The sequence below is a fragment of the Nesoenas mayeri genome, assembly GCF_963082525.1.
Source record: "Nesoenas mayeri genome assembly, chromosome: 7".
Taxonomy (NCBI): domain Eukaryota; kingdom Metazoa; phylum Chordata; class Aves; order Columbiformes; family Columbidae; genus Nesoenas; species Nesoenas mayeri.
This window is the reverse complement of record NC_137551.1, coordinates 18,273,936-18,301,649: the sequence shown is the minus strand read 5'-3', so window position 1 is coordinate 18,301,649 and position 27,714 is coordinate 18,273,936. Positions and strand designations below refer to the sequence as shown.

The following is a 27,714-nucleotide window of genomic DNA, read 5'->3' as shown; positions in this document are numbered from 1 at the left end:
ATGGTATATTTCTTCCAGTTTGAAGAAGCCAGTCCATCAACTTCTGCAAGTACCTGTATTTCTGTAGATTAAACCATCAAGTTTCTAAACCTCCAGCAATAAATTTGGGTCCAGAAGCTAACAGAAGCATTCACACATGGAAGTTTCAAGTGTTTGCTGATTGATGTTTCCTGCAATACAGAAGGCTGAAAGTCTAGAAAGCATTTCTAAGAAATTCTCTTGAGTTATTCTTCAAGGATTTTCTATATGACTTTGGCCAAATGGACAGAGATGTCATAAATCAAAAGCTTCGGTTGCCGCAAGCAGTGCATCTGTCTTCCGAACTCCCTTCTCATAGCATTGGAACAATAAGGTAGCCCTTTCTTGAAGCAAGAAGGTCAGTTTGTAAAAAATAAGTATACTTAGATACACACCAAATGAGTGTCTCTTTCACTAGATAGTCTACCAACTGGCACGGTTCTCAAGACATCTCAAAACTTCATGAAATGTCACTGCAAGCTATTCAATTCAACCCAGCTTGCATATATCAAATCAGAATAATCAACTTAAGGGCTTCTCTACATTGGGACAGCAAAAAAGTTAACAAAGGACATGAGTCAATTCGCAACACTTGTTACTGATTAACTATTTCTGAATAAGTTGTGACTACAGCAAAAAAGAATCTCAATAGAAATCAGCTTAACATATCTCTAAATACGATTAAGGTAACTGAGACAGACAATTTTATTCAAGAATAAGAATTACTACACCTGGAGTTAAAACAAAAACAGGTAGTGTAATTTCTGATAAATACCATAAATCTAAATTAATTTCTAGGTATTATGCAGTCAGGGCTACTAAAATGAAGTGCATCATACCTCCACAGGGATGTTCAAATTCAGGAGTAGCAAAACCTTGGAGGTAGATTAAGGTACAGCAAATTAAAACTACTTCACTTTTGAGGCAAAGACCTTCACAGAAGTTTCACATACTTGAAGATACAAACACCAGTTTTAATTAACCTGTCCTAATTTTCCTGAGAACTATCACACAGTAAAGTCCTGGAAACAACATGAAGCCAGTAAAGACTGGCAGTCATCTTATATATCACTAAAGAAGAGGAAATTTCAGCAGACCATGGAAAGGAAGCAAAGTATTGTAAAGACAGATTCCCAGTAGCACCCCCCTACATTCCGAGGCACTTTGCTGATCAAGCCTTAGCACCGCCAAGAACTAAACAAATGTTGTAAAGGAAGAAGAAAATTCTCTCTCTTCTTCAAATTAAGAGCCCCCATAATCTTATCTGGACACAATCCCTCCTTAGAAATCACTAGGCTTAAAATCACAATTCCTGGAATTCTGTTCCAACAGAAGTCTTGGAACTGTAAATTAAACCAACTAAACAGCACCTCTAAGTTGATGGACACGAGTTTGAAAGAGACACTCTTTACCAACATATTCAGAACATTTGTGTAAATGAAGACGGGAAAATAAAAACCAGATTACTGCACGTTTCACAAATTTCCTCTTTCCCAGAAATGAGAAGCACTTGCAGCAATCTTTCTGGTGAGGCTTTACTGTCATAGCTACGACAACAGCCGTCCGCTACTGGAAAGAAGTTTGTGCCAGCAAAGATAATAATTTAATTTGTGTAGTTTTATCATCTTCCTCAATGTCAGTGAAACTGACAAAAATCTTCATCCAGAAGAAATTGCACCTGTGTAGAATTTTTCTTCTTTTCTTAGGTGATTCCTACACTGTTTGGAGAGCTGTGATTTCCCTTTTTATGCCAGCTGACTATGCCTACATGTGTTCGCAGAGAAGACCTCTCTTTGAAGAGAACTCCTACTAATAAAACAGGCTTGTAATGTTATACAATTGTCTCAACTGTTTAGAGAAGTCATTTCACACACTACACTTGTACCACAAGTATATCTTTTCCTAGATGTAAAAAGAGCATTTCCCACCACCCATTTAATTTAAATACACTTACAATATCAGCGCATGCCAAGCTCTAATGCAGCTATTGAAGCTGCTGCCAACCCATGAATAGTGTCTTTTCCAAGTTACCAGATGATTCCTTAAAAACCAAAAAAGGCCCAAAGAACCGTTCTAATAGCACTGCCTTACATTTATAAATGTGGTTTTCATCAGAAGCAATATACAATGCAGATTTTCTTATAGATATATATACATGCATATATATAAACATAAAAGCTTGTATTTCATCCTAATGTAGCCTCAAGCATTATAGAAGCACGTATATAAGTACAGGCCAAGATGCCAGAATTACCTTCTAACTAAATTTACTTGACACTTTGAAACCTGACTAGCTGCAAGGCTGAGAGCAAAAGAAAAAGTAATCACAATCCTATTAGGACAGTTACTTTCCGAAGTGTTTTTGGCAACTATGTTTCCTTTACGCTACTTTCCAAAAAGCTCTGACCATGTTTCTTTTCATCTCTAATGTGAGAAGTGTTAAGGCCTTATCAGAATGGCACTGTTACTCACTTTGTTTTCTGCCTTCTCTTTCTCTGCACAATGCATGCTGATTTCTGCATACATTCGCATTTGCTCAATGTGCCTCAGTATATTTTCCCACTTACACCACTGAGCTTGTAAATATGCTTCCTCTCTGTTTCTACCATTTTCTTCTCCTCTCAGATCATTCTGCTTGGCAGTGTAATATCTGTAAGTGAAACAAGCTGACATTCCAGCCTCTGAAATGGTCCAGATCAGTACAAAAAGAAATCTGTCGAATTCAGAAATGAGATACAACTGGACAGCAGCCTATAAGTGTGAGGAAAGGGAGAGGTAAAAAAGAAAAATGGAGCACCAAGAGAAAATGCTAAGAAAATGAGAAATACAATAAATGAAGCTAAAAGACAAATCAAGCCATCAATATTTAGAGACTCTAAAATAAAATTAGGAACATACATTATCTTTCTCTCTGATACTCAGATCTTTTTTGAAATAGCACCCACATACCTTCTTCCGTATGTGGATAACTTTTTTGTTCCATCCTTAGCTATAATCCCAAAGCTTTCTTAGAACCACCTATTTATATTTTAAGCTGAAATCAACTACACCAGGGGTGTCAAACTCATTTTCACTGGGGTCCACATCAGCCTCGTGGTTGCCTTCAAAGGGCCAAACGTAATTTTAGGACTGCGTACACTTTAGCTGTTACTGATCATAACACGAACGGTTCCGATTTCCAAATGCAGCATTCCAGATGCTGGCTAAGTTAACTAAAATAAGTTAAAAGGAGAAAACAAAAAGGAAAGCAACCGAGTTTGAAAACTCCCATCTGATACAATCTTCGCCTGACATCAGCAGTCCATGCAAGTTGAAACCAGGTTATGAGAAACAGAGACCTCATGTCATCACAGTCTTCTTGCCTTTAAATTATACACCACTACTTAGTGTTTCCATTCTATAATTTCTAAAACTTGTTTTCATTCTTCTTACCGTTATACTCAGCACATTTACCACAGCAATAAGCACTCCACAGCTGTTACTTAAATGCCTACCAAATTTGCCATTTTAAATAGCAATCTGAATTTCTATTAAATAGTGCAATTTCACACTCTTTCAAAACGAAAATCCACATGATCAAGAGAATTAAAAAAAAAAAAGTTTTCAAAGAAATATAAGAATAACTGAAATATGATGTTTGATATACCAAATAATTTCAAGACTACAATTAGCTTGTATGAGTTCTGTCCTGAAAGCCAGGAGAATGCTGCTCTTACATAGAAAGAAGCACAAAGTACTATCGCAACTGGATATGAAGCTCTTTACATGTAATACCCGCCTCAGAAAATGACGTGGAGTTTTTGAGGGGGTTTTATGTGTGGGTTTTGTAACAGTCCCAGCTGTCCCAATGAGACCTACTACACTACATAATCCAAGATTTTTTAATTATTATACTGCTTAGCCTACATTTCAGTTCCTGGTTTACACTTCCAAAAGAGACAAGAACAGAAAACGATATACTGACAATTTCACAAACATGACATTATATAGGATCATATAAATATCCGTATTTCCACTTATTTTCAAATACACAAAATACTCACTCTCCTAATGTCATCTAGTGTATTAATTTCTGGTGAAAGTCCACCATGAACACAAAGAAACTGTTGATTTAAAAGAGCAGCAAGAGGGAGACAATCAAAAGCTTCCATACAAGCATCGTAGACTCTTTCCGAGTACTTTATTTTACCTGTAGGAAAGAAATATAGAACATTAAGAAATCCATATTAGATGGAAGAAGTAAATTAGTGGTTCATAATTATAAGAGCAAATCTCAAAATGAATGCTTTAAAACCCCCAAAGCAATGAGTATTTTTGGGTGTAAATGAGCATTTCCAAACACGACAATATCAAGCACACTTGTAAGACATATTCTCCTCTGGCAGTACAAACTTTCCTCACTTTTTTCTTCTGCTATCTCAAGTGTGGAGAACCTTTTTTTTGTTTATAATCACAGAATTATTTTGTGTTACGCAATTATCAGCAAACTTCAGTGTAAAATACTGCTGACAAGTTTGTGATTTCTCATTTACAGTGAAAAACTAATAACTGCTGATAGATCATGTCACTTTTGCCGACATCAAAGAGGGCAGATGATCCATTTGTCACTGGATTGATACTTAACACAAGCGTTACATCACCAAAAGAGTTTTCTAATATAGCTGAAATCAGTTCCTCAAATGGAAAAATTATTTGGCAACAGGACTTTCTTCCTGTCTTCACAGTGCTGCTCAGCAAGTTACGTTGCACTCCCGATTATAGCCAAGACAGCAAAAGAGCCTTCCTCTCTGCATGATTTTAAAACCAGCATTGATACATCAACATTTACTCCATAATGTACATTTACAGACAGCAGTCTCCTACATAACTTGCACTCACTTAACTACAAGCAACTCTACAGAAGCCAAAGGGGCCTCCAAATGTTTGCCAGACCTGAACTGAACTAATACACAAGCATTTCTAGTAAAATGACAGACTGTAGATGGGCAGGTTGGAAGTAAGCTAATTTTACATTCTTAGATAGTACTTACATTCTTGCTTAAAGGTAAAATACTCTGTTAGGTGTCTGCATTCATGGTTGCCTCTCAAAAGAAATAATGTGCTTGGGTAGAGAATTTTCAGAACCCATAAGTACAGCACACACTGTTGAAAAACAAAGATATCCAGTAAAATACACAAGTTTATAAGAACTTTAAAAATTACTGCTGAGAAACATTGAGTAAGAACATTAACAGTGTCAAAAGCAAGTACAGCTTAATATGCCATTTTAAAATACAGCACTACTTTCCCGAGTCCAGTTCTGGACATGAGTTGTGCAAATCGCTCATTAATTTTCTTAAGAGTAGCCATACAGAACGCTGAAAAAATATTCTATTTATTGGACACTCAATAGTAAAACAAACTCAGCAGAATTATACTGCAGAACACTTTCATCTACACAAGTAACACACGTTCATGCCTAAAACCTGACTTTATAATATAATTCTAAACACTGGCATAAGAAGGAAGGCAGACATTTCTTAAGAGAGACTGAAGAAAAAAACCCCACAAAACAATTTAAATTAAATTCAGCTATATCATTTGGAGACCATTTTAAACTAAGAATGGACAGAGTAAACCTTTTTTTACCCCCAAAAAACTAGGAAAGCTGGTTGTTTTTCAGTGTTCAAGCAGCAAATTCAAAGAATTATAGTAAGTTTCCATATATCATTATTGTTGCAACATCAGCAGTGAACAGAGTTGAGGACAGAGCTACAGAACATGCACAGTTTATAAAGTTTAGAGTCTGTAACCACCCAGCAGTCTTGAATGCCCCAAATGTATTTCTTACATTTCAAATCTGATTCTTGTATTTTTAACTGAGCACAGAAATCTCAAAACCCCAAAAGTTTTGGACTACATTGGAGTCACCTCGAAGTTGTTATCACTATTGTTCTGAATCAACACGAGCAGCCTGAAGCTATCACTCTGCAGTTGTTTTGTATAGAATAGTACGTACGTGAAGGAAAAAAACAAAGGAATGCTTCAAAAGAAACATAGCAAACATGAAGAAATACCTCATACTTATATTGTGAAGTTTAGCTAAACTAATTTCTGAATTTTTATTTTATCTTCTTTGCAAAAACATGCAAAATAGTAATTTTTCTAATAATACCGCTTGCTTTCCAAAGTTTCTATAACTCTAAAATACCCTGATACATTGCGAACTCCCCAGACTCTTTAAAACTGGTTCCCAGCAGAGAGCGTGAAGTTTCTTACAAAACAACTGTTTATCATCAAATCGATATGTGAATTCATTTGGCAAATTCTAGAATTGTAAACTGGTTAAGTCAGTTTGTATGAAAAATTTATAAAAGCTGGCAACCTTAAAAACATTTAATAGAAAAGTGGCAAAATAGCACCTTCCTTTCAGTGAATGGATCCTACATTTGATTAAATCACCGAGTTTACACGTTCTCAAGCATGTTACCTATTAAGCACAAAGAGAACTTTTTCTTTTTCCCTCTCCTGTACCGGCACATTTATTTTTTATTATCAAATAGAGACAGACTAAGGTCAGAGTTCTCTGTGTCCTGTTACTTTCTGATACACAATCATGGTAGCATGTAATTATCTTTCCTATTAAAAGTTATGACATTTTTTAATTGGAAATGGGTTACTACTTAGACATCAATGCAATTAAAGATGTTTCAGGACAGACTGATTAAGAATTTATTAGTGAAAAATCAATTTTCACCGTTTGTACATTTTTAGGAACTTTCACCTTCACTTTCCTGTGAAAAGCAAAATATTTTACCAAATGTATATTACATTTCCAATCACTAAGAAAGATTTTAAAGTAACCATATATGAAAACTCCTGGAGGTCAACTTACACTTCCTAAATGTTAATCAAGGCAAAAACTTAAATAGGGGGAAAAAAAAAAAAGTTAAAATGGAGAACAAATGGCTGATTTACATGTACTATTTTTTCTTTATTAACAAGACCACAAAGCACAACCTTCATGCACCTGCAGCAATTCAACTTCATTCAGACAATCTGCCATGTACTTCACCAATGTTCAAACAGCCACTCAGAGTCGAAGAGAGCAGATTATCTCAGTGAAGACAGACAAGCCTTTTAAAAGCCCTTGGAGTGGTTTTCAATAGCATATTTTGCATGTCTTTACATATTCCACAAGTATATTTAGCACACCAAATATTATATTAAGAATTAAAAACATATGACAAAAAAACAAAGCCTGTTCTTATTGATATATTCAAGAACACCTACTGTTGAAAAGCTTTTTGTAAGTGCAATGGTTAAAAAGCTTTCATATCATAGCATATAGTGTTGCTATGTAAATGTCATTTTCAAGGACAATTACATTATTTGTAATCATCAAGAACCGGCAAAGTAGTTGAATTTAATAAGGAATGTCTGTTGAAATTTTCCTTATAAATGACTTTCAGGCTGGCACTCTTGCTGCATCTCCTGTTTGTCAACCATCCCTAAAGATGCCAAAAGGCATCCTGTAAGCCCTTCACAGTACATACCCACGCACTATTAGAACAGCATAACTGTAATACAGAAAAGAAGTACCATATACCATGGCTTGCAAAATGGTATTTCAAATGGTATGCCACTCCATTAGATTTGGTATCTATGAAGAGATCTCAAACCGAGGCACTTCCCAAACCGGCTCCAGAAGAATAGTTAGCTTAAAAATCATAGCTCTGGAACTCGTTGATATGAATAAGTGAATATCTCTGGAATGTAGCATACTTAATAAACATACTGAAAATAAAAAAATATTTGAATTCAAAATACCTGAAAAATTAATGGGAGAAACACAGGTCATCCTTAGGAAATATCTGTAATCGCCCTCAGAATTTTAGTAAAGAAAAATATTAGTACTTATTTTAAAAAGCTTGATTACATAAGTAAAACAAATCTACTTCATACAGATAAACAACTACAATAAATTAAAAGACCCTGTAGTCATGACTCACCTATTCTCCAACAACATACAATCACACCTTCCTGCATATTACCAGAGAAGCAGGATTATGTACAAAAAATGCTACGGAATTCAACTTTTTAAAAACTAACTAAAGAAAGAGGAGGAAAAATTAGTAAATTTGGTGATTTCAACAGGACAGTCCAAACGGCTGGTCAACATCCTCCTGTAAACAGGCCTTTGTCATTGGAGAAAGCACAGCAAGGAAGAACACATTCACATGTTAAAGCAGGCCTAAAATTTCATTTGAAAACCTCTGTGAAAGTGTGCTTACAGAAAAACTTAGGACAAAACAGATTAATATATTCAGTTACCTCTATACTAAAATAACCTCTGTCTACATAGTCACCGAGGAAGAGGTATCTTGTGTTAGCAGGTGATCCTCCCACTTCAAACAGCTTCATTAGATCAAAGAACTGGCCATGAATATCACCACACACTGCAAGCAAAAATTTTGTTCCAATTAATTTAAAAAAAAAAAATCCAACAGAAAAGTTACTAAGTTATAGTTAAGTAAACAGCCACAAAGTACTTCTATTTAAGAGGAAAGGCAAGAATAAAGTAGGAATAACAGAAATTTTTGAAGCTTCCCCTTTGCGTTTCATTAAGATGCTGTCCTCACTACCTGTGCCAACACTGATGATAACCCTATTTGAGTCTAACAGACTGTGGAACATTTATCAAACACAGTGAGTACACTGAGCACTGAGGTCCTGAAAGCTGTCAGCAGCTCTTTACTGTCCTCCCCAAGCCCTTGGGTATCTTTGCAAATTCTTGGTATGCACATGTGAAAACGCCTGCTGCTTCGCTACAATTTCTGTGTCCATGTGGGACTGAAAAAGCAGGGAGTATGCTTTTGTTTCTGAGTCAGACTAACATACCTTTTAATATCATCATATCTTCTCTTTGCTCAGCTACTTTTCTCCTTCAAATAACCATGTTCACTATTGCAAGTGGATTTTTCTCGTGTTTTTAGAATCTGAGACAGGACAAGACCAGCGGTCAGCAACCTAAGGCAGAAGTGCCAAAGATAGCAGATGGGAAGACTTTGAAGAGCACGCACCAAAGCCAGGTCATCTCACAATTAAAAAAAATATTTAAAAAACATATGGAAGAGACAACTGCTCCTAACTCCTCATTCCCACAGGAGTTTCCAGCTCAAGGGAAGTCAGGAGCTGCCTTCTCGCTTCTGCAGGAGGTATTGCTGATAACAGGAATTTGAGAGCCTATGCCTTCCATCAGTGCAAAATGTCACTGACTGACAAACAGCATCTTCCAGCTTCTCAGAGTTCATCAGTAGATTTTTTTTGAGGGGAAAAAAAATTGTTCTAATGTTCAAAATAAAGATTGGATATGGCACACCACACTTTAAAGGTTGCTACTTCCTTGGAGCATACCATTTGTCATCATGACCTACAAAATATTAGACTAAATAATATGTGTCCTCTTTTATATCCCTTTCTTAACATTTCTAGTCAACCACCACGAGAACTTTCCTTCTTTTTCAGCTGCCAATACACCAGTGTCTCTGGCTAACTACCTGAATAAATGAAAATATAAACATTCTAAACAAATGGACAACACTGTAGTTTTGAGCTTCATGTGGAGCTTCAAAAGACTCTGAGTTCAGACAGTCACTTATTGTTTCCACCATTTCAGTCATTCATTTTCAAAAAAAGTCAACAGTAATGATGTACTGTTTCAATGTTTTCATTTACCAAATATTAATAACCAAGCTGATGCACTACAATATTCTTTTCAGACACTAATTTTATATTTCTATATATACACATATATATATATATAAATATATTTAGAAGAAAACACAGTCAAATGAGAGAAAATCTGTTTTGAACACAAAAATCAAATCTACTTTTATTATCATAAATAACAGTTATGCAACATATAGTATTTTCTACAGTCTAGATTGCGTATAAATAAAGGTACTAAAGGATGCCAATTCTACCTTTCACCAGGTCACACAGAAATAGAACTAGTGGAGCTATGAAAACACTCCAAAAAGCCTTAAGAGTCAGTTTTGTACCACAGTGGGTCTAGTCCTAGATCGTTAAAGATGAGGAAACAATATTCCAACACTTTCCAGTACTACTACCCTCAAAAGAACATGGGTTTACATGCAATCATCAATCTCAATTACAGAGGAACTATAAAAGTATATTTTTCACTTGAAATTCCACTTTACAGCATTTACTTCAAACCTCAGCAATTAGCTTCTCTTCACATATTTAGATATCAGGATAATTCTGAGTTCATTTTTCTATTCCAGGTAGATATCTTAATTCCCACTTAAAACACTGCAGGAATTAGAAATTCATAAATCATCAGGATTTCATTACTTTCTATTTTGTCACTTTAATAACAATCACACTGTTTTTGTCAATGGGTTTGATGTCTTCATTTTGAAAAATAATGTGCAGCCCATTTTTGCAGGTCATTTGAGTACTCTTAGGCAAATGCAGTTGTGAGGGATAATACAATGAGATTATAGAGAAATTTTATTTTAGCAATTTTTAAGATAAACCCCACTACTGAAAAAATCTGGCTTTTTTCAAACTTAAATATCAGTGAAATTATCTAGAATTACCTGTAATTGGAGCTTCAACTTCTATCATAGTTTTTTCCCTCCGTAATATTGCAGCACCCTCATTGATAATTCTAAGTGCAATTTCTTCATCCACTCGACCTTCTTTTATCAAGTGGTTCTTCAAAATGTCTACCCTTGGTCTTCCATCTGTGTCAAACACTTCTTCAGACGTTAAGCGATGTGTTGGTGGAAAAGGGACAGCTAAAATTTAGAAAGAAGAAACAGTAGTCACAACAATGCCATTTTTAAAATAGACTCCATCTAGGATTGGATCTATTGTGTAATAGCTGTAATCCAAAGTAGAAAATTTGTCCTTCAGTCAATCAACTTGACGACACTGTTAAAGGCTGGATGGAATAGGGCTATCTATATATATATTTTTTTTTTAAATAGCATCTACAATGTACAAGTTTGGACAAACTACAAAATAGAGTTAGAAGGTACAATAATATGTACAACACTTGGAAGAGTCAAAACTGCCTTTGCGAAGGGATATCATCTCTCTCCAATATACTGCCATTTTCTGAAGGACTTGACAAGTATCGTGGATGCAGGAGATCCATTTAATATCCACTCAGACTTGCAAAAGGCATTTTAAAATAAGCCCGCCTCAAAGCCTAAAAAAACCCCAAACAAACAAACAAAAAACAATCAAACAAAACTCCCCACCAAAACAAATCCTAAGCTGGCAAGAAAAAATACAATACTGTTCGAAGGACTAGAAAGAAAAGGAGGTATAAGTACCTGGAAAGGAAAAGACCACCAGAGAAGCCCCACTAGAATATGTGCTATTTAATAAATTCATAAATTACACTGAAAAGAAGGTGACTCATGGAGTGATGCAGCCTTCAGGTGACAGTCAATATTCCAGACAATGAAGAATAGGTCAAGCTATGAAGAGCTACAGATGTTGTCCATGCTATTGAGTGGCTCAGCAAAATATAACACATTAAATATTACTAAATGCAAAGTAATGAAGGAAATAAATCCTAACTTTACATATAAAAATCACAGATTACAAAATTACTATTCAGAAGCAAGGTCTTTCCTACAGTTCTAGGAAAATACTCAATGCTGACAGTCAAAGAAATTCAGAAAACTGAATGTTAAGAACTATAAGCAAATAGAAGACAAAAGAAGATGCAGTTATACCACTGATAAATCTAGTATGCAACTCTGGGTTGGCCACCTTATAAAAAAGAAAGATTAAAAAAACAATTCAAGGAACAATAATGGAAATCAAAAAGTTAGAACAATTTCTGCTGTAGGAGTAACTAAGTAGACTGGGGTTCTTGAGCCTAAACCCATGAAAAGCCAGGGGACTGTAAGGCCGGTCTACAACAGCAGTAAGGGAGGAGGCGAAGGGAGAGCAGCCCTAGTGCGCGCCCCAGCCCTGAAGGGCAGAACGGGCGGGATGGACTCTGCCAGTTTGAAGTTCTGTCAAATCACTGACTAAGCATTAGAACAAGTTCATACTATCAGGAAAAAAACTATAATTTTGGGAGCTACAACACTGCCATTGTAGGTTGACATTCCTTCTTTTGAGCTTGCCTTCCTTATTTTCCTGTCTCTAAAAAGATAGTTTAAACTGAGAGTAGAGGTTGCCTGTATACTAGACACAACTTCAGACATTACTGGAAGCATCAGAATTCCTTGGATCCTGGCTCACAGGTCAAAAGCAGCCATATGTGATCCATATCTCAAAGAAGTGGAACAGATGGGAGGTCTGAAGCTGGGGACCAAACCAGGGTCAGCAGCCGCCCAGACAGCACGTTTGATGGCCCGCAGCTTCCATGAATTCAAACAGTCACTGCACAAATGAAACACGGATGTGGGACACTGGAGAAGAGGACACATTGAAACTGGCACTAAGCAGTGCAGCAGAGTTTCATTGCACTCAGGCAGGATTGTAGGAAAGAAAACTAATCTGACCCCTCCCCAAAAGCATACCACTGCTGAAAGAATGAAATAAAAGAGGAAAGGAACAAACCCATCCAATTTCTCTCCATTTAAATATTATTTCAAATATGTTTAAAAAGAAAAATTAGAGAGAAACAACTGTTCAAAGATAAGAACAACTAATAGTATGAATAGACTTGTAGCCAGATCATATTTTCTTACTCTCCAAAGCTAAACTTCACATTCCAAAAATCAATGCTTAACTACTGAAGCATTCGCTGACTTCACTTAAATTGACTTCTAGATTACTAGCAACACATCGCTACCCTTCTGTTTTATACAATAATAAAAATCTAGCAATAAAACAACTGATGCATAACTCATAGACACTATTCTCTGAAATTAAATTCTACTACAAAAGAAACTGGAGAATTGTCTAGTCTTCCTCTTACAAAAGTTTCTAAGTAGGAAGAAGCTGAAAAATGTGCCTTCACATTACACAATGTAGAACAAATCTGGCACTTCATTTATGGATATAACGTATGTTATTAACAGGATAGACATGGCATGACTTTCCTTCCAACCTCTAGTAGTGATTCAAGTTTCATTTGGAAGAGTTAAAATTTCATGTAGTCCAAATGTTAATAAACTTAACAGATTTAAGAAATCAAAAGACAAATGCCTCTGTTCCATGCTCAATTGTTTAAAAAACATAAATGTGCCTCTGAAAAGAGAAACCCATTGCTACAAGAAGATAAATGTAACTAATTTTTAGAAGCACTTAATCATGACCATGCAAGCATCAATTCTAGCATTCACTGTTTTTTTGAATTTGACTTTCCAAACTTCATATTCTCTTAATGCTATTTTTGCATTATTTGGAAGTTTATACTAATCTGTACATAAATTAGTTTTAGGCAATTTCTTCTCCCACTTCTTTAGAACATGACTTGTGGGCCCAAAACTGCCTTCAGCAATGCAAAGTTGAGCTCATCCTTTTATGAGAGACCAGACAATCCACAAAGTAGATTTCTCCTGCTTTAATTGTTGCAAAAGCATTAGAGATCATACCTCCCCAGAACCAAAGTCAATCACCTCCAAGACACAGCTTTGTAGGAATTGTGCTTCATTATTTCTAGTATTACTTTTAGATAATCATCTACCTCAGTGAAAGACGACTCTTCCTTTTGGAGGTTTTTTGGTAGAGGGAGGGTGTGGTAGAGAACGCTCTGTTGAGACCACCAGCCTGTGCAAAGCTTTACTGCCTTGCTATGACTACCAATGGGTGCACAATTCAGAAATACAGTGATGACCTCTCCCTTGTGACAGTTCAGAGATATTTCAGGGGTTCTAAGCACATGGCAAAATAAATTTTCTTCTTTTAAGAAAGTTCTTATGTTCACGTAATATATTTCAGATCAAATTTGCACAAAAATTAATGCTGTCTATTTTAACAAACTACTGCTCCGAGTTGGTCAAGCAAGTCACATTATCTGGGAGGCTACAAAAACAGATGTTTCTGTCCAGTGTCTGGAAAGAACTGTTTCAAATTATTTGAATTAATATACTTAGACAGATGGAAATTAAAAACTCTGTATATCCAGAGGTTACCTATAATGTCCAAAAATCACAAGTGTTAGTATCAGAAGTAGTGAACCATCTGTAAAGTTGTATTTGCCTCATGAAAAAATGAAGTCTTAAAACTAGTTCCTGAAAGTTTAACAAAATCTGTTTCACATGACAGATGTATTTTCCTAGTACTCAAGACGGATTTTTTTCTTAGATTAATATTTAGAGAAGACAGAATAAAACACAGCTGAAGATTTTAGCTGCACCACTCAGCTGAACAAAACAGCAACGCTTAATATTAAAAAAAAATTTCTTCCATTTTATACTTTAATTTTTGTCTCAACAATAGCTAACACTATATTACAGGCCACACATTTGAAAAATACTACAAATGACATCTTTTAATAGGTTAAGGATGATAATTTTTGAAGCATGTACACAATTTCTGCAAACTAATGGGTTTAATTAAACCTTTGATGAAGTAGTAATAGAATGTTATAGCCTAAGGAAAAAGAATTGCAGCATGATGTGTTCCAAGACAGAAATGTAATCCATGTTTCAAAGGCTCTGTGCATAACCTGCGCTCTCGGGACTGTAAGGGAATGGTAATTAAGAGGAATTACCCTAAGGAAATAACATGGTGTTGGTCATTAAAGGATTTCCTCTTCCATTCCCAAAGCTCAGCAACAGAAAAACATTTAGAGATGAATCTGTGAAGCAATAAACATTGTAATACAAAACAACAGACCATATCCTACTAGTAAAAGTATAGATCTGAGTAACAAAGATAACACATCATGATTTACAACAACATACAGGATTTTCTACAACAAACTGTTGCCAAAATTTCACTTTAAAAAAATGTATGGATTATATCATTTTAACTATATTAATTCAAAATTTTAAATACCACTGCTGGGAAAAAAACAACAACAACAAACAAACAGTAAGTAGCTTTTGAGGTTTGTTAACAAAAATGTTTTGATAGTTTTTACTATTATTTGTCTATGCATTTACAAAGAGGGAAAAAATTACCTTTCCTTTTTACTGCAGTGCTACTTAAAACAGAGGTATCAAAAGCAAACCCTCTAAACCTAGTTCTGCATACCCCTGGGGACATTTATGTCTCACAATACAGCCTGATACAGAGATCCAAAAGTTAGCACCAGTCTGAATGGATAAATTCACTGTACACTGTAAAGAGATTCAAAAGTAGAAAAAACTACATTATCACGAGACTTTACCCAATATAACAATCCCCGCCCAGAGGTGCAGTGTGCAACTAACAAAAGCACGTTACTTCCAGACCCAAAGCAGATCTCACATTGCCTAGGAACTGAATACAACAGTAGCTGCTAATAAAATCTTACATGTAGATACTGTAAATTTAAACTGTGCTGATATAGATGGCCATTTAAATAACCTTGGTTAAATCTGGCTTGTATCAGAGACACCCTGTTGGAACAGGCTCATGAAACAAGATGAGATGAAAGCCTCTAGACTAATGGTAGGAAAAAGTATCAGGATCAATGATACAAGGTACTCTACCTCCACAGGGGAAGTACTTTGTGCTCTTCAGAACTTAAAACTTACATAATTCTTTTTTCTCTGTCAGTGAAAGAAAATCAGTCATTTTCCCTCTATCATCAGGAGCCTATGACATGTTCCATGAATTCGTCTTTGGCTGTAAAAGCATGCTCGATGTACCAGATTTCATTTTCTGCCTTAAGAGTGGTTTTGATTTGCCAGATAAAGTCTCAGCTCACATTACTAAGGTGACTAAGTACAGATAATGTGTTTGTAAAGAACTTGTTACTTTGGTGGTAGGTATACATGAAACAGTATATAACTTGCGTCTGCACTGAGTGATATCATATATCAATAAAACCATGGTGTTCTGTGAAAAGATAGGCAAGTATCCTTCATTTTGTCACCAGGTTTATTACGAGGATAGCATAGTTGCCTGCTGTTTGTCTGTTATTTGGTCAGATTTTGTGGGCTTTTGCTTTTAAAAATACATTGCTGTCTATGTTCTTCCACTCAGAACAATCATAAAGCCTAACACCTAGCACATCTTTCAGTCTGTCCCTGTAGTTTTCACACCTCTGCCAACATCCATAGAAGAAAGAGCTGTAGCACCCATGACTGCTATGAGGACAGAATCGATCCAATTATCCTTCTGCATTTGGCAGAACACATTTGAAAAGCAATAGCATAAAGACATCACAGATGGTCTATGGACCAGCAACCTTGAAAATATTAGTTAAGCACAAATACACAGCAGCATCTACTTGAATCAGAAAGCTAGAATCAATAGTTGTCAAAGATGTGAGTTACCCTATTCATCCCAAACAAAAAAGCACAGATTCAGCAAAGGCAGTTTCTTGCGAATTACAGTATTTTTCCTACATGCCACAAAAACTATCCCTTTACTCAATTTTCTTTGAATACATGCCACCTGCTATATTAAAATACATTCTAGAACCAAAGAAAAATGACCCCGTAAACCTTGAAACCCTGCAAAAGCACTGCAGGCACTATTTATTTTATTCTTACCATGTAGTTGCAGTCTTGAAAGTTTCATGGAATTTTAAATCTCAAATGAAACTATTGATATACCTAGTATGCCACGGTGCATTCATTCTTTAAACTGCCTGAGTAATTTTTCAATTAACGTGGCTGACACTTTTGGAAGTTACTCTCAGGCAAAATATAACTATTTGTTTGAAAAGTCTTTAGAGATGCTCCTCCCATTAAAATGGCCATAGCGTGTTATGTCAAAAGATTATCGAGTGCTCAATGTGCTTCTGCCAATGATGGATTCACAGATCTTCCCCTCCCCATAGTCCCTGTTTTCCCAGCAGGGGGGTTAAGGATTTCCTCTAGAGTTTCATCCAGACCATCATGCCTATGATCACGGGTAGAACTATTTTTTCAGTATTTTGGCCAGACCCTGAATAGACACTTTTATAGTTTTTGCCTCCACTGAACCTTATTGCTATGAATTCCACAATTTTAATTACACATTATATGAGAAAGTACTTCACCTTTCCTTTATGTTCATGTCTGGAAATTTTGTTTAGTACTGCTTTTCTCATTTCCACAAGGCGAGAAGAATTACAGTTGTTTCCTATTTAACTTTTCCTTCACATACCAGTCATGATACAAGCACTATCTAACCCTACCCCCTACTCAGCTACCCCTTTTCCAAGTCACAGATTTCTCATCTCCGTTGCTCCACCTTGCATGAAAGCCACTCTGGACCTCTGAACAAGAAAATCAGGAAGGATGACCAGAATTACATGCTGCTGTTCACGATACACATATAACACAAGATGGATATAGTGGCATGATGATACATTCTCTTTTTTCTAAACTGATCTTCTAATAACCCCTAAATTCTTATAAGCTTGTTTGACTGTCACTGCACCAACATTTTCAGAATACTATCCATACAGACCCTAATGTTTCTTTCCCAAGTTCACCACCCTCTACCTTTAAGCAAGAATTGTTCTTTCCCTTATAGAGTCTATTTGGCCTTCATCAGAACAGTGTTTCCTGCCATTCCTTTGCCCAGGCACTCGGTCTAACAAGAGCTTGCTGAAACATCTCTGGAAGTTTACTGTCCTGAGTAAGCATTAGTATTTGCCATTCACTCTGTTTTCTAAATAATTTATTAATACATTTAAAGAGCACAGATGACAGATGTTATCCTCTCTCAACCATAGAAGTTTATTACCTATTAACATCCTTTCTTCTGTAACTAATTTTGATCCTAATAAGGACATTTCCTCTTCTGCTTACTTTACAGGTTCTGATGAAGGAACCTGACGAATAGTTTTGCCTTGATCAACCAGCTCACTAGCTCCTAACAATGTCTCTTCATTTCTGTCTATGAAAACTGTACCAACTCCTCTTTAATAATCTATTTCCCCAGGGACATACTTAGTCCACTTTTCTTACAAATGTTACAAGTCTCCTTAAATTAAACTTACTGATCTACAGCTCTCCAGTTCAATCTAGAGCTTTTGAAAAAATGCTGCTGTGCTCTATTTCTCAGACTCAGAAGATGAGTTATGCCACAGGCTATGGAAAATAAATCCGCAACTTTGCACCAAGAAACCCCAAAGAATTCTTTTAAAGCCACAAGACAAATATCTTCTGGTCCTGGTATAATGTTTTTCTAACATCTGTTTTGTTGATATGTTCTGAAACCACTAACAAGAAGAATTGACTCCTGTGAGAGAGTCCCTGGTTCCTTATGCAATTAACACATAGATAAATTGTTGCCAGATTTTTCTGCTCTGGCCTTACCTTCCCAAGCCTCAACTGCCAATCTGCGCTACTGAAATGAAGGCAGGCTTCCATTTTTGGGAAGGGGTTACTGGGTTTTGTTATTGTTCTTTTTTAAGATTCATTCATTCAAACCATTTTCTCTCAAAAAAAAAACAAAAGAAAAAAAAAGCAAGTAAAAGGCCAGTCAAACATGAAGTTGTCAGAATTCAGTTCCATTTCATTGTCTCTTCCAAGAAAAAAAAAATAAGTCCTTTTTTTAATCAACATATGACCTTTTAATATTCTTTTTACTCTGCTACTTTCATGGATTATTTTAGGATCATTTCTGACCAGCAGCACAAAGGCATTCTAAGTGCCTTGTAATATTTTTTTAAAAGCCTTCATGCTGTCTGTAAGCATTCACCCTTTTTTTTTGGTCAGACTCCGAATTTTAACGTTAAATACCACAATGATTTGTTTTTCTCCTACACAGAAATCATTGTTGAAAAGTAGCTATTAGTATCTTAATTTAGGACCCTGCTCAAGGCTATGAGCTACTCCTCTTTGGGATTCTCTAAGGAGTTGTTTCAATGAGCTACCATTTAATAACCAAAATAACTGTTTCCCAATCAGATTGTATCACGACTATTATCCAAAACAAAGGAATACCAAAGCCTCCCATTCCTACAAGAATGGACATCATCTCCAAATTTAACAAAAATTATCCACTACCTCAGCACGACAAGGTCCTGCGGATTGCTTCCCAAAGCCTCCTAACACCCGTAAGCAGGTAAAGCCAGTGCCAGGGAGGATGGAGTACTATGGAGTACCATGGAGTACTTCCAAGTACAGCTTTGTGGTGTAACTAGTCCCAGGTGGGTCAGACAAGCTTTGCCTGGTGCTTTGCCCTCTAAGGAAAGCAAATTAAGACTCATCCCTGCCATTCCCAGGCCCACTCTCAAACACCAAGCTTAGAAGCACTTCTTCCTATAAGTGAAAATACTTTACTACGAGGTAGTGAAACAGTTGTTTCAGGTACAACACACTGACAAATTTCAAGTAAGAAACTCACGTGCACTGAAAGCTCAAGTGCATTGCCTGAAGTTAAACCCAAAACACAGCAATTAAATATCAAGTTTAAGAAAAAAGATTCCCAGTCCCTCCCTCCCAGGATATTGACAGAACATAACACAGGAAAATGCTGTGAGACAGTAAAACACTAAGTATCATTCTTCAAAGATGGAGAGGATGTCTTAGAAAACAGTCAATCAAGACAGTAGGAACATTTTCTCAACTCTATTTAAAAAAGCAGTAACAAAAGCCTCATCACAAGACACCTTTTGGGAAACAAATGCCAAAAACTGACTTAGACACTTCAGTTCCATAGCTAACAATTAATTTATAGGAAAGTCTGTAAGTACAAATTACTTAACAATTTAACTAAGACACAAAAAGAGAAAAATAAAGCTTTTTATATGCTTCAATAAAGTCAACCAATGATCTGCGATGATAAAATCCATACTCGGGAAGGGATGCCAGACCAACGCAGCTAGACTGTACAGACCACATATTTAAAGTGATTATGTTTACTATATGTATGTCTAATATGAACATTACACCTGATAATCTTTAAGATATTTTTCTAGATCTATGTACTTCTCACTAATTACTAAACATACAGGTCAAAATACAAAGGGGGACACATCCTAATTATTATCCTACCTTATCAGAAAATATTAGCTTCTGATAATACCATAATTTAAACATTTTTTCTTGGGTGAGCATCTCTTGCCCATTTCTGCCAACATACGTTATTACTGGTAAAGGATTTAATTTCTCATGGCCCCTGAAATTTAGTGGTTTCTGCCATTTTTTCCCCCTCTTCCAGTAAAACAGAGAAAGAAAATAAAGCTAAAAAAAATGCTAGAGATGAAACAATGCAAATACCAGCAAGCTCTAAGTCCTGAATTCATATTTCCTCCCCAAAAGACTTACTATATGGAGAACATGAAAGCTGAAATATGGATTAACACACAGATACACCAGATTACTACATATTCCTCTGTGACTGTTCTCAAGGACCTGAGATACTAAACTCATAGAATCATTTTGGTTGGAAGAGATCCTTAAGATCGAGTCCAACCATAACTTAACTCTAGCATTAAACCATATCCCTAAAGAGCCTCATCTACAAGTCTTTTAAACCCCTCCAGGGATGGTGACTCCACCACTTCCCTGGGCAGCCTGTTCCAATGCCTGACAACTCTTTCTGTGAGGACAGCAATAAGGTCTCCCCTCAGCCTCCTTTTCTCCAGGCTGAACAGCCCCAGCTCCCTCAGCCGCTCCTCATCACACTTGTGCTCCAGCTCCTTCACCAGCTTCATTGCCCTCCTACAAATGAAATGTCTCAGCAAGGAGAGACAGAAAGCCTGGGCACCCCAAGGATGTTTCTTCCCGGGGACAGTGCTGGCACATAAAAAAGTAGCATTTTCAGAACACTTTTACACTTTTTTTTCCTCTTAAAGTGGATCACGTTAAAGGAAGTAAACACGAAAAATTATTGCCTTAAAAAGAATCCCAAACCTTATTCCAGTATATAAATTGACTAATAATTATCAATAAATACGTGGATATTTATGAGAAAAGAGATTATTTCTACATTATTTTATAAGCGTTACAGAAGTTAAAAGCATAAGACACCATACAATCATTTGAACTGTTGTCTTAACAGTTTCACCAGCATGCCTAGTTCACGCTTTTCCAGTATAAAAAATTAACACTTTGAAGTATTCTGGCATGCAGTGCTCTCTTGACAAAAGCAGGTGGCCCACCACTAGAGAGTATCCCCGTATCTGTAATCTACTCATCATAGAATAGATAAGATTATGGTGAACATTTCTTGGTAATGCAAGAGGCAAGACATCCGTTTGTTCACAGGGATATGACACAGTTCTCACATTTTAACATGGTTTCAACAAATGTATTCATATTGCATAGATGCTTCCACTTAGCACTGACATAATCTGCAATCTTGTGCCCCTGGCGTTGCTGTCTAAAAAGAGTATTTCCAACTGTACTGCACCTAACGAGGGGGGCGGTGGGGAGCCAAACCACCCTGTCCTGCAGATGAAGAACACAGACAGCTTGGCACAGCTGTCCAGGCTTTCTCCAGAAGCCAGTGATTCAGCATGATGGGTATGGAAGGGACAGGTCAACAGAAGGAATAGAAAAATGCTGCTATATGAACATTTAACTGGTTGTAATTACATCAGATGAAGCTATCAAAGCCTGATTTATAATAGCTCTGTATCCTACACACCCTCGTTCAAAGAAACCCTGTAACCCCAGGGTGTAATCCCATTAGAATGAAGTCTGTTTTACCCATGATTTTAAACAACCAGGTGCACAGGCCACATTTAACAAGCTGAATTATTAAGTGATTGGAAATCAGCAGGTTTTCCAATGCACTCTGAAGTATCTAATCACTTAGCCTTAGGTCTCCTGCATTGTTTGAAGAACAATTTGTTACAATAAATTGCAGTAAAGGTACAAAAGTTCAGCAAGTCTACACACCATACACTAAAATATTACTAATGAGTACAAGTTTCCAATAGACCAGTTTTAACGTTTTCTACTTCCACAGTTCCCATTTGTTCAAACCAATCAACAGGTTAAGCAATCCAAAATGAGTAACAAATTACTGTGAGTAAAGCTTTCCAGCTTACTGGAAAACATGCTGATTTCCAAAATATACTATGGGATTACAAGGCATTAATTAAGACCTGCTGAAGACACAGACATCCTTTTCAGTTCTTGAGACCCCCTATTATATAAAAAGTTAAATGAACAGATCTCCAGCCCTTTGAAATCAGTCAGATCCTGTGTTCCTAGGAATGTCACCTTAAAAGCAGACTGCTTTGTGTACAGCCACGACCTCCAACTGCCCAGGCTTGCTATCACAAATGTCTACACTGCTCTAGTCAAATACAATTCAATATCAAACCCTTTGAGATCAAAATAAAATTATCTGTAACATGAGTAAACAAAACCTAGAAATTCTTTGCTATCTTCTTAATTGTCAATTTAGATCTAATGAATATATATTAGGCTACTTGAACTATGAAGGATCATTCTCCCTGCAAATGCTAAGATGACACACTTGATGTGCTCTGGAGCAAGGATCTTGACGTTTTACAGCATTTTTATCACTAAACTTTCATAGACGTGTCTACTTTAAAATGTCTTATTTCTTCTTCCGGGAAGTAAAACGTTCCTCTTTTAAAGACTCCCAATGAGACTGTGCTACCTAGAAGGGCCACGAAGAAATAGATCAAGGTGAATTTTTTCCATCAGACCGGGGAATCTGAGACCAGCAGCCAATAGAAAAGGTGGCAGCTCCTTCCCACTGCCTCCTCCTCAGCGCCTGCAATTCCAGGGATCTCCTCTGCGCAGCCAGAGGAAAACCCCGCAGGGAAGGCGGCGGGAAGGGCCAGACCCCGGCGGGGAAGCCGGTGGCCCCCGGCCAGCAGAGCACCCGCGCACTGGCTCCGACCCCGACGGGGCCGCGGGCCTCGGGCAGCGCCGCCCCGCTCAGCCGCACCGGCAGCCCCGGGGCCGGGCTGCCCCCGGGCCCACCGCCGCAGGGCCAGCCCCGCACCCCGCTCGGCCTCCGCGCCCGCAAACCCAGCCAGCCCCGGCTCTTCGCCCGGCCCCGCGGGGCGCCGGGCAGCCCTCCGGCGGACACGCCACTGCCGGCTCCCTCCGCGGGCAGCCCCGCAGAAGCCAGACGCCCGCACCGCTCTCCCCATGCCCCGCCGAGCCCGGCCGCCCCCGCCTGTCCGGCGGCCTCCGCCCCGCCGGGGTCGCGGCCCTCGCCCCGCAGCCGTGCCCCCCGCACCCCGCCGAGCCGCGGCCGCGGGGACGCTCACCCTTGACGGCGCGCTCGCTGGTGGCGTGTGGCGGCAGCAGCAGCACCTTGCTCCCCTCCTTGGCGGACATCGCTGGGCGCTGCCGGGCTCCGGCGGCGGCTGCTGGGCGCGGCAGCGCCTTCGTCCGCCTCCTCCGCCGGCGGGCTGGCGGGGCGAGGGGCGCGCAGCGGCCGGCAGCGAGGCGGGGCGGGGGCGGCTAGAGGCCCCGGGCGGCGGCGGCCCAGCGGAACATGGCGGCAGGCGCGGCTCCCAGCTCCTCGCGCAGCGAAGGGACAGTCCGCCTCGGGCCCGGCATGCACCGCGCCGCCGCCCCACGAGGGGACTACGGGAGCGTGCCGAAACTCCCGGCTGCGCCGCGCCGCCCGCGCGGCCGTCAGGAGCGCGGCGAAACCCCGCTGTCCCGGGGCGGCGCCTCCGCCGCGGGGCGCGGGGCGGGGCGGAGGCTGCGGCCCGGCGCCTCCGGGCTCTCCCCCCGCGGCCGGGGAAGGCGGGCGAGGAGCCGGGAGCGCCCCGCCGCGACGCTTCCCCGCCCCCGGACGGGCGAGCGGCAGGCCCAGGCTGGCGCGGCGGGGGGCGGTCAGGGGCGGTGCGGCCGGCGGCCCGGCCCCCAGCGGCCCCTCGGGCCGGCGGCCACCATGGAGAGCTCCGCCGGGCCGCCGCGGCCGCTCCCGTCACCCGAGCCCGGGCTGGGAGGCCCCGCCGGCGGCAGCGGGGATGGAGGAGCCATTTTGTCAGGCGGAGAGTCCGCCGGCCGCGGCCGGGCGGAGCGGGGGCGCAGGCAGCCCCGGGCACCAGCAGCAGCCCCGGGGCAGGGCCGGGGCCAGCCTGGGGCAGGGCCGGGGCCAGCCTGGGGCCGAGGTGGAGCGGGAGGAAAAAGATGATCCCCACAAGGGAGAACCTGGGCACGACTCACTGCAAGCTGCCGCCCCCAGGTAATTCAGCCAAGCTTCCCTGTGTTACCCTTGGAGCTGAACAGCAGTAGACAAAGGACACCCTCCCAGATGCAGAGACCATGGCACTCCCCGTATCTACAAACCATGCAAATTTCGGTCCAGCCAGATGCAGAGCATAAGAGAGGACTTGACCATGGTAGAAAAGTTGGTACCACTGTGCTAAATCTAAGATAATCTGGCCCTTCTTCATGACTATTCCATATTATATTCACTATACCGATTTAAAAAAAAAAAGAAAAAAAAAAAGTATTTCCTGCTTTCATTTGCCTCAATTCAATATATCGTTCACAGTTGTAACTACAGTGCAGTCCTACAGTCAGCCTATGGTGGTGAGATGACAGGATTTAGCTGGGTTAAAAAAGCAAAGCCAAACAAAACACACTGTAAAAAAAACCTCAAACCAAAAAATCTCTGAACTTGGTATCTGCCAACAACCCAGTCAGATCTAGCAAATATCTAAACATATACATGCAATGTTTAATCAAATGTATGTATACAGAGTTGCAGCTTTGCATCTCAGCTAATAATATGGCTCTTACATATCACCTGTACTGTGCAAACTATTTCATGCCATAAATCAGGAATTTAAGAAAGCCATTCAGAGGTAATAGTTTCAGGCAAGGTCTTGGTTCTTGCCTCCTTGAGGTCCAACAGAAAAGGATGACATCTTGGGTGAGTACCTGCCATATTGAGTATGAAAAGCTGTTCGGCTTAAGCAAAAATACATTAAAATTAATGGGTTAAGCAAGAGCTTGGTTTGACCTTGTTTTTTTATTTCATGGCCAAGACAGTCTAAGCAAGAAACTTGGAATGAAATATCACTATAGAGACATTCAAAGAAGCAACTGAAAATTTTAAGGGTATCAGAATTATAAACTCTTGGGTTATTTATTAATGACACTTGTAAGACTCCAAAGTTTTGGAAAAATAGAATTCTATTAATTCCATGAGTAAAAATGTGTGCGTGCACACAAAGAGAGAGCTGGGATACACCAGAGCATCATGAAAGAAATTCTGGATGACCATTTTGGATTTATGGCTAAGCTTTCCAGTAGCAGGAACCACTGCTTTATACCACATGTTCTGAACATGTCTGTCATTGTACAACCAATTTAAAGGGCTTGTTTTTAAAACAGAACAAAAGCTCATTTGCTTCAATACCATGCATGTGTATCCGTTCAGAATAAGTACTAAGAGCATGGGATAGGAAGGGCAGTAAGTAAATGTTGCTCCTACTGACTTAGCATTAGCTTAAAGTACATCTGGAATAAGGAACAGGGGGAATGAATTCAGTCTCTTATTTAGAATCAAGAGAAGTTCAGTAATAAATGCAGTTTGAATGTCTGACAGCATGAAACAGCACATTCTCACAAAGAAATTAATGTGTCCATACACTTCCAAGCAAACAGGGAGCCTGAGACCTTGCTGAGTGTTGTCAGGAATCACTTCTTCACCTCACCTGAAGTGCAGTTGCAAGAGAGATGCCTCTCACTTCTTTCAGTCACTCGCTTCTCTCATCAGCCCGCAGCCAACATGCAGCTTGTCTCCTGGGGTACAAAATAAAAGGGGCTGACGCAGTCAGAGCTCTGGCTGAGGAAAAAGCATAGCATAATTTTATTTTGTTACAATGCTGTGCCAGGAGGAGACATTATCAGCTTCTAGGCAGCATATCCAGTGCCCTGCATGCCGAAACACTTCCAGTCATATCCAGGTATCACCTGAAGAAAAGACTCATACAGATGAAATCTTGATGGTTTCTTCCTCCTATAAATACGTCAGGTTGATGTAATAAAAGGTGTTATGTCTCCCTACAAACCACCACCTTAAAACATTACACAAAATAATTTGGATGATTTTTTTCTTTTGCATAACAACAGCTAGAAAGAGAAATCAGCGAGCACACTCACCTGGGGCTTTTATTGTTGTCATTTTTCTAACATATTTCATCTTGCCTCATTAAAATATAGAGTATGTGCCTTTGTCATTAGAACAATACCAAAGCTTCCATCATGGAGAGAGAACCACAGAGCTCCACTGAAGCCCTTTAGCTTGTCACTGAAGCTTTTTCATGTAGTATCATCTTGAAATCTGCCAGAGGCTCTGGCAGGAGCATTAACATTGCACCAGCTCACCTCCTGGTGAAAGCCAAGCTGATGGATTCAATACCTCTTGCATTTAAGGAATCAAACAATTTCTACTAGCACAAGTAGACTAATGGTTGAAGGAACTTAGGAACACAATTACCAACAGAAATGTGGCCTTGAAGGTAGAAGTTAGTCTGCCTTTTAATTTTGACAGTTTCCCACAAATCTGCCATTAATGCCAGTTAAATGAAAGCATTTCTGAACAGCAGACTCACATTTTACTTCCTGTTCAGCTTTGCCACCAAGCGGCCATTCCATTCCACACATTTTAATACCGAATTAAAAAAAAAAAAAAAGGCAAAAAATCCCCCACTTGATTCTGACTGGATATTCCCAACCACTAGCTAGCACCGGACTGCTTTCTCAACAACTGCTTTCCTAAGGCAAAAGCAATTCAGCAAGAGAAGCACATGGAATAATCATGCTAATACATCTAATTCTGTACTATGGCGAGTGAGCCATTTGGGATGCAGATGATCCCCATCTTCCTCCTGCTCCATCTCAAAGCAATACACACTGAAGCTGCAGGCAAAAAATGGTTAAACAAAAAGGTGTTATGTTAAAACCTAGCCTTTTCTGACACCTGCCCTCAGTACTGCAAGGCATAGTAGCAACTGCATTTTAATAAATAGTCACCTCAGACAACAAGTGCTGTCTATCGAAGTTCAGAGAGAAGTTAGACATAGGAACGACCATGTGAAATTCTGTAACCACCTCATGCAGGAGGCCAGATGATCGGAACAGTCCCTCCTGACTCTAACAGCGACATATCTTTAAAACTGGCACAATGCAATGTCCCAGAATCATCTAATTATCCAACAAGGACTTTTTTAAAACTCTGAGAAGGAAATTGAATCACAGGAGAGAGAGATATATTCCAGATCCCAAGAGAAAGATGCATAGAGCAAATCTTGCAGAGATAAACCAGATCTGAGAGGGGAAGACATGCTATAAGCAAAATAGGATGAGGAAGACAAAACTTTTAAGGGGTTGTTCTATTTCACTGACTCTCACTAGTGACTGCTTGAAGCTGCTCTTTCTGAATTGCCAGAAATGGTGTTGTGGTTGGTATAAACTGTGAGACTGACCCAGAACAAGCCACATTTTATTTTAAATATATTTTAGCATGTTGTTTCACTGAGTTTCAATATGAATACTTGAAAGCTTGCTTTTAAGAGGACACAAGATTTCCCTGGCATGCCAAACCAATTTTTTATGGCAAACTGCATTACCCATAACACAAGGCATCATTCAGAAAGGTTGAAAGCATAGTCTTAAGGTTCTCCATGCATTTTCTCCAGCATCATGAAATCATTATCACTGC

The 27,714-nt window shown here is 39.1% G+C and overlaps 1 protein-coding gene across 6 annotated transcripts in view; it reads right to left on the bottom strand.

Annotated features, from left to right (window-relative positions):
- Positions 1 to 23,751, bottom strand: part of PPP3CB (protein phosphatase 3 catalytic subunit beta) — a 49,716-nt gene extending 25,965 nt beyond the window's left edge. For all 6 annotated transcript variants that reach the window (XR_013922369.1, XR_013922370.1, XM_080348016.1 and 3 more), the window contains exons 1-5: positions 23,294 to 23,751; positions 10,623 to 10,823; positions 8,332 to 8,456; positions 5,049 to 5,160; positions 4,062 to 4,207 (exon numbers count right to left, since the gene is read on the bottom strand). Coding sequence is in view for 4 of the 6 variants with exons in the window: in XM_080348016.1 (XP_080204142.1) it covers positions 4,062 to 4,207; positions 5,049 to 5,160; positions 8,332 to 8,456; positions 10,623 to 10,823; positions 23,294 to 23,363 (654 nt within the window). In the remaining 2 variants the exon portion in view is untranslated. The remainder of the gene's footprint in view (positions 1 to 4,061; positions 4,208 to 5,048; positions 5,161 to 8,331; positions 8,457 to 10,622; positions 10,824 to 23,293) is intronic.
- Between the last annotated feature and the right edge of the window lie 3,963 nt (positions 23,752 to 27,714).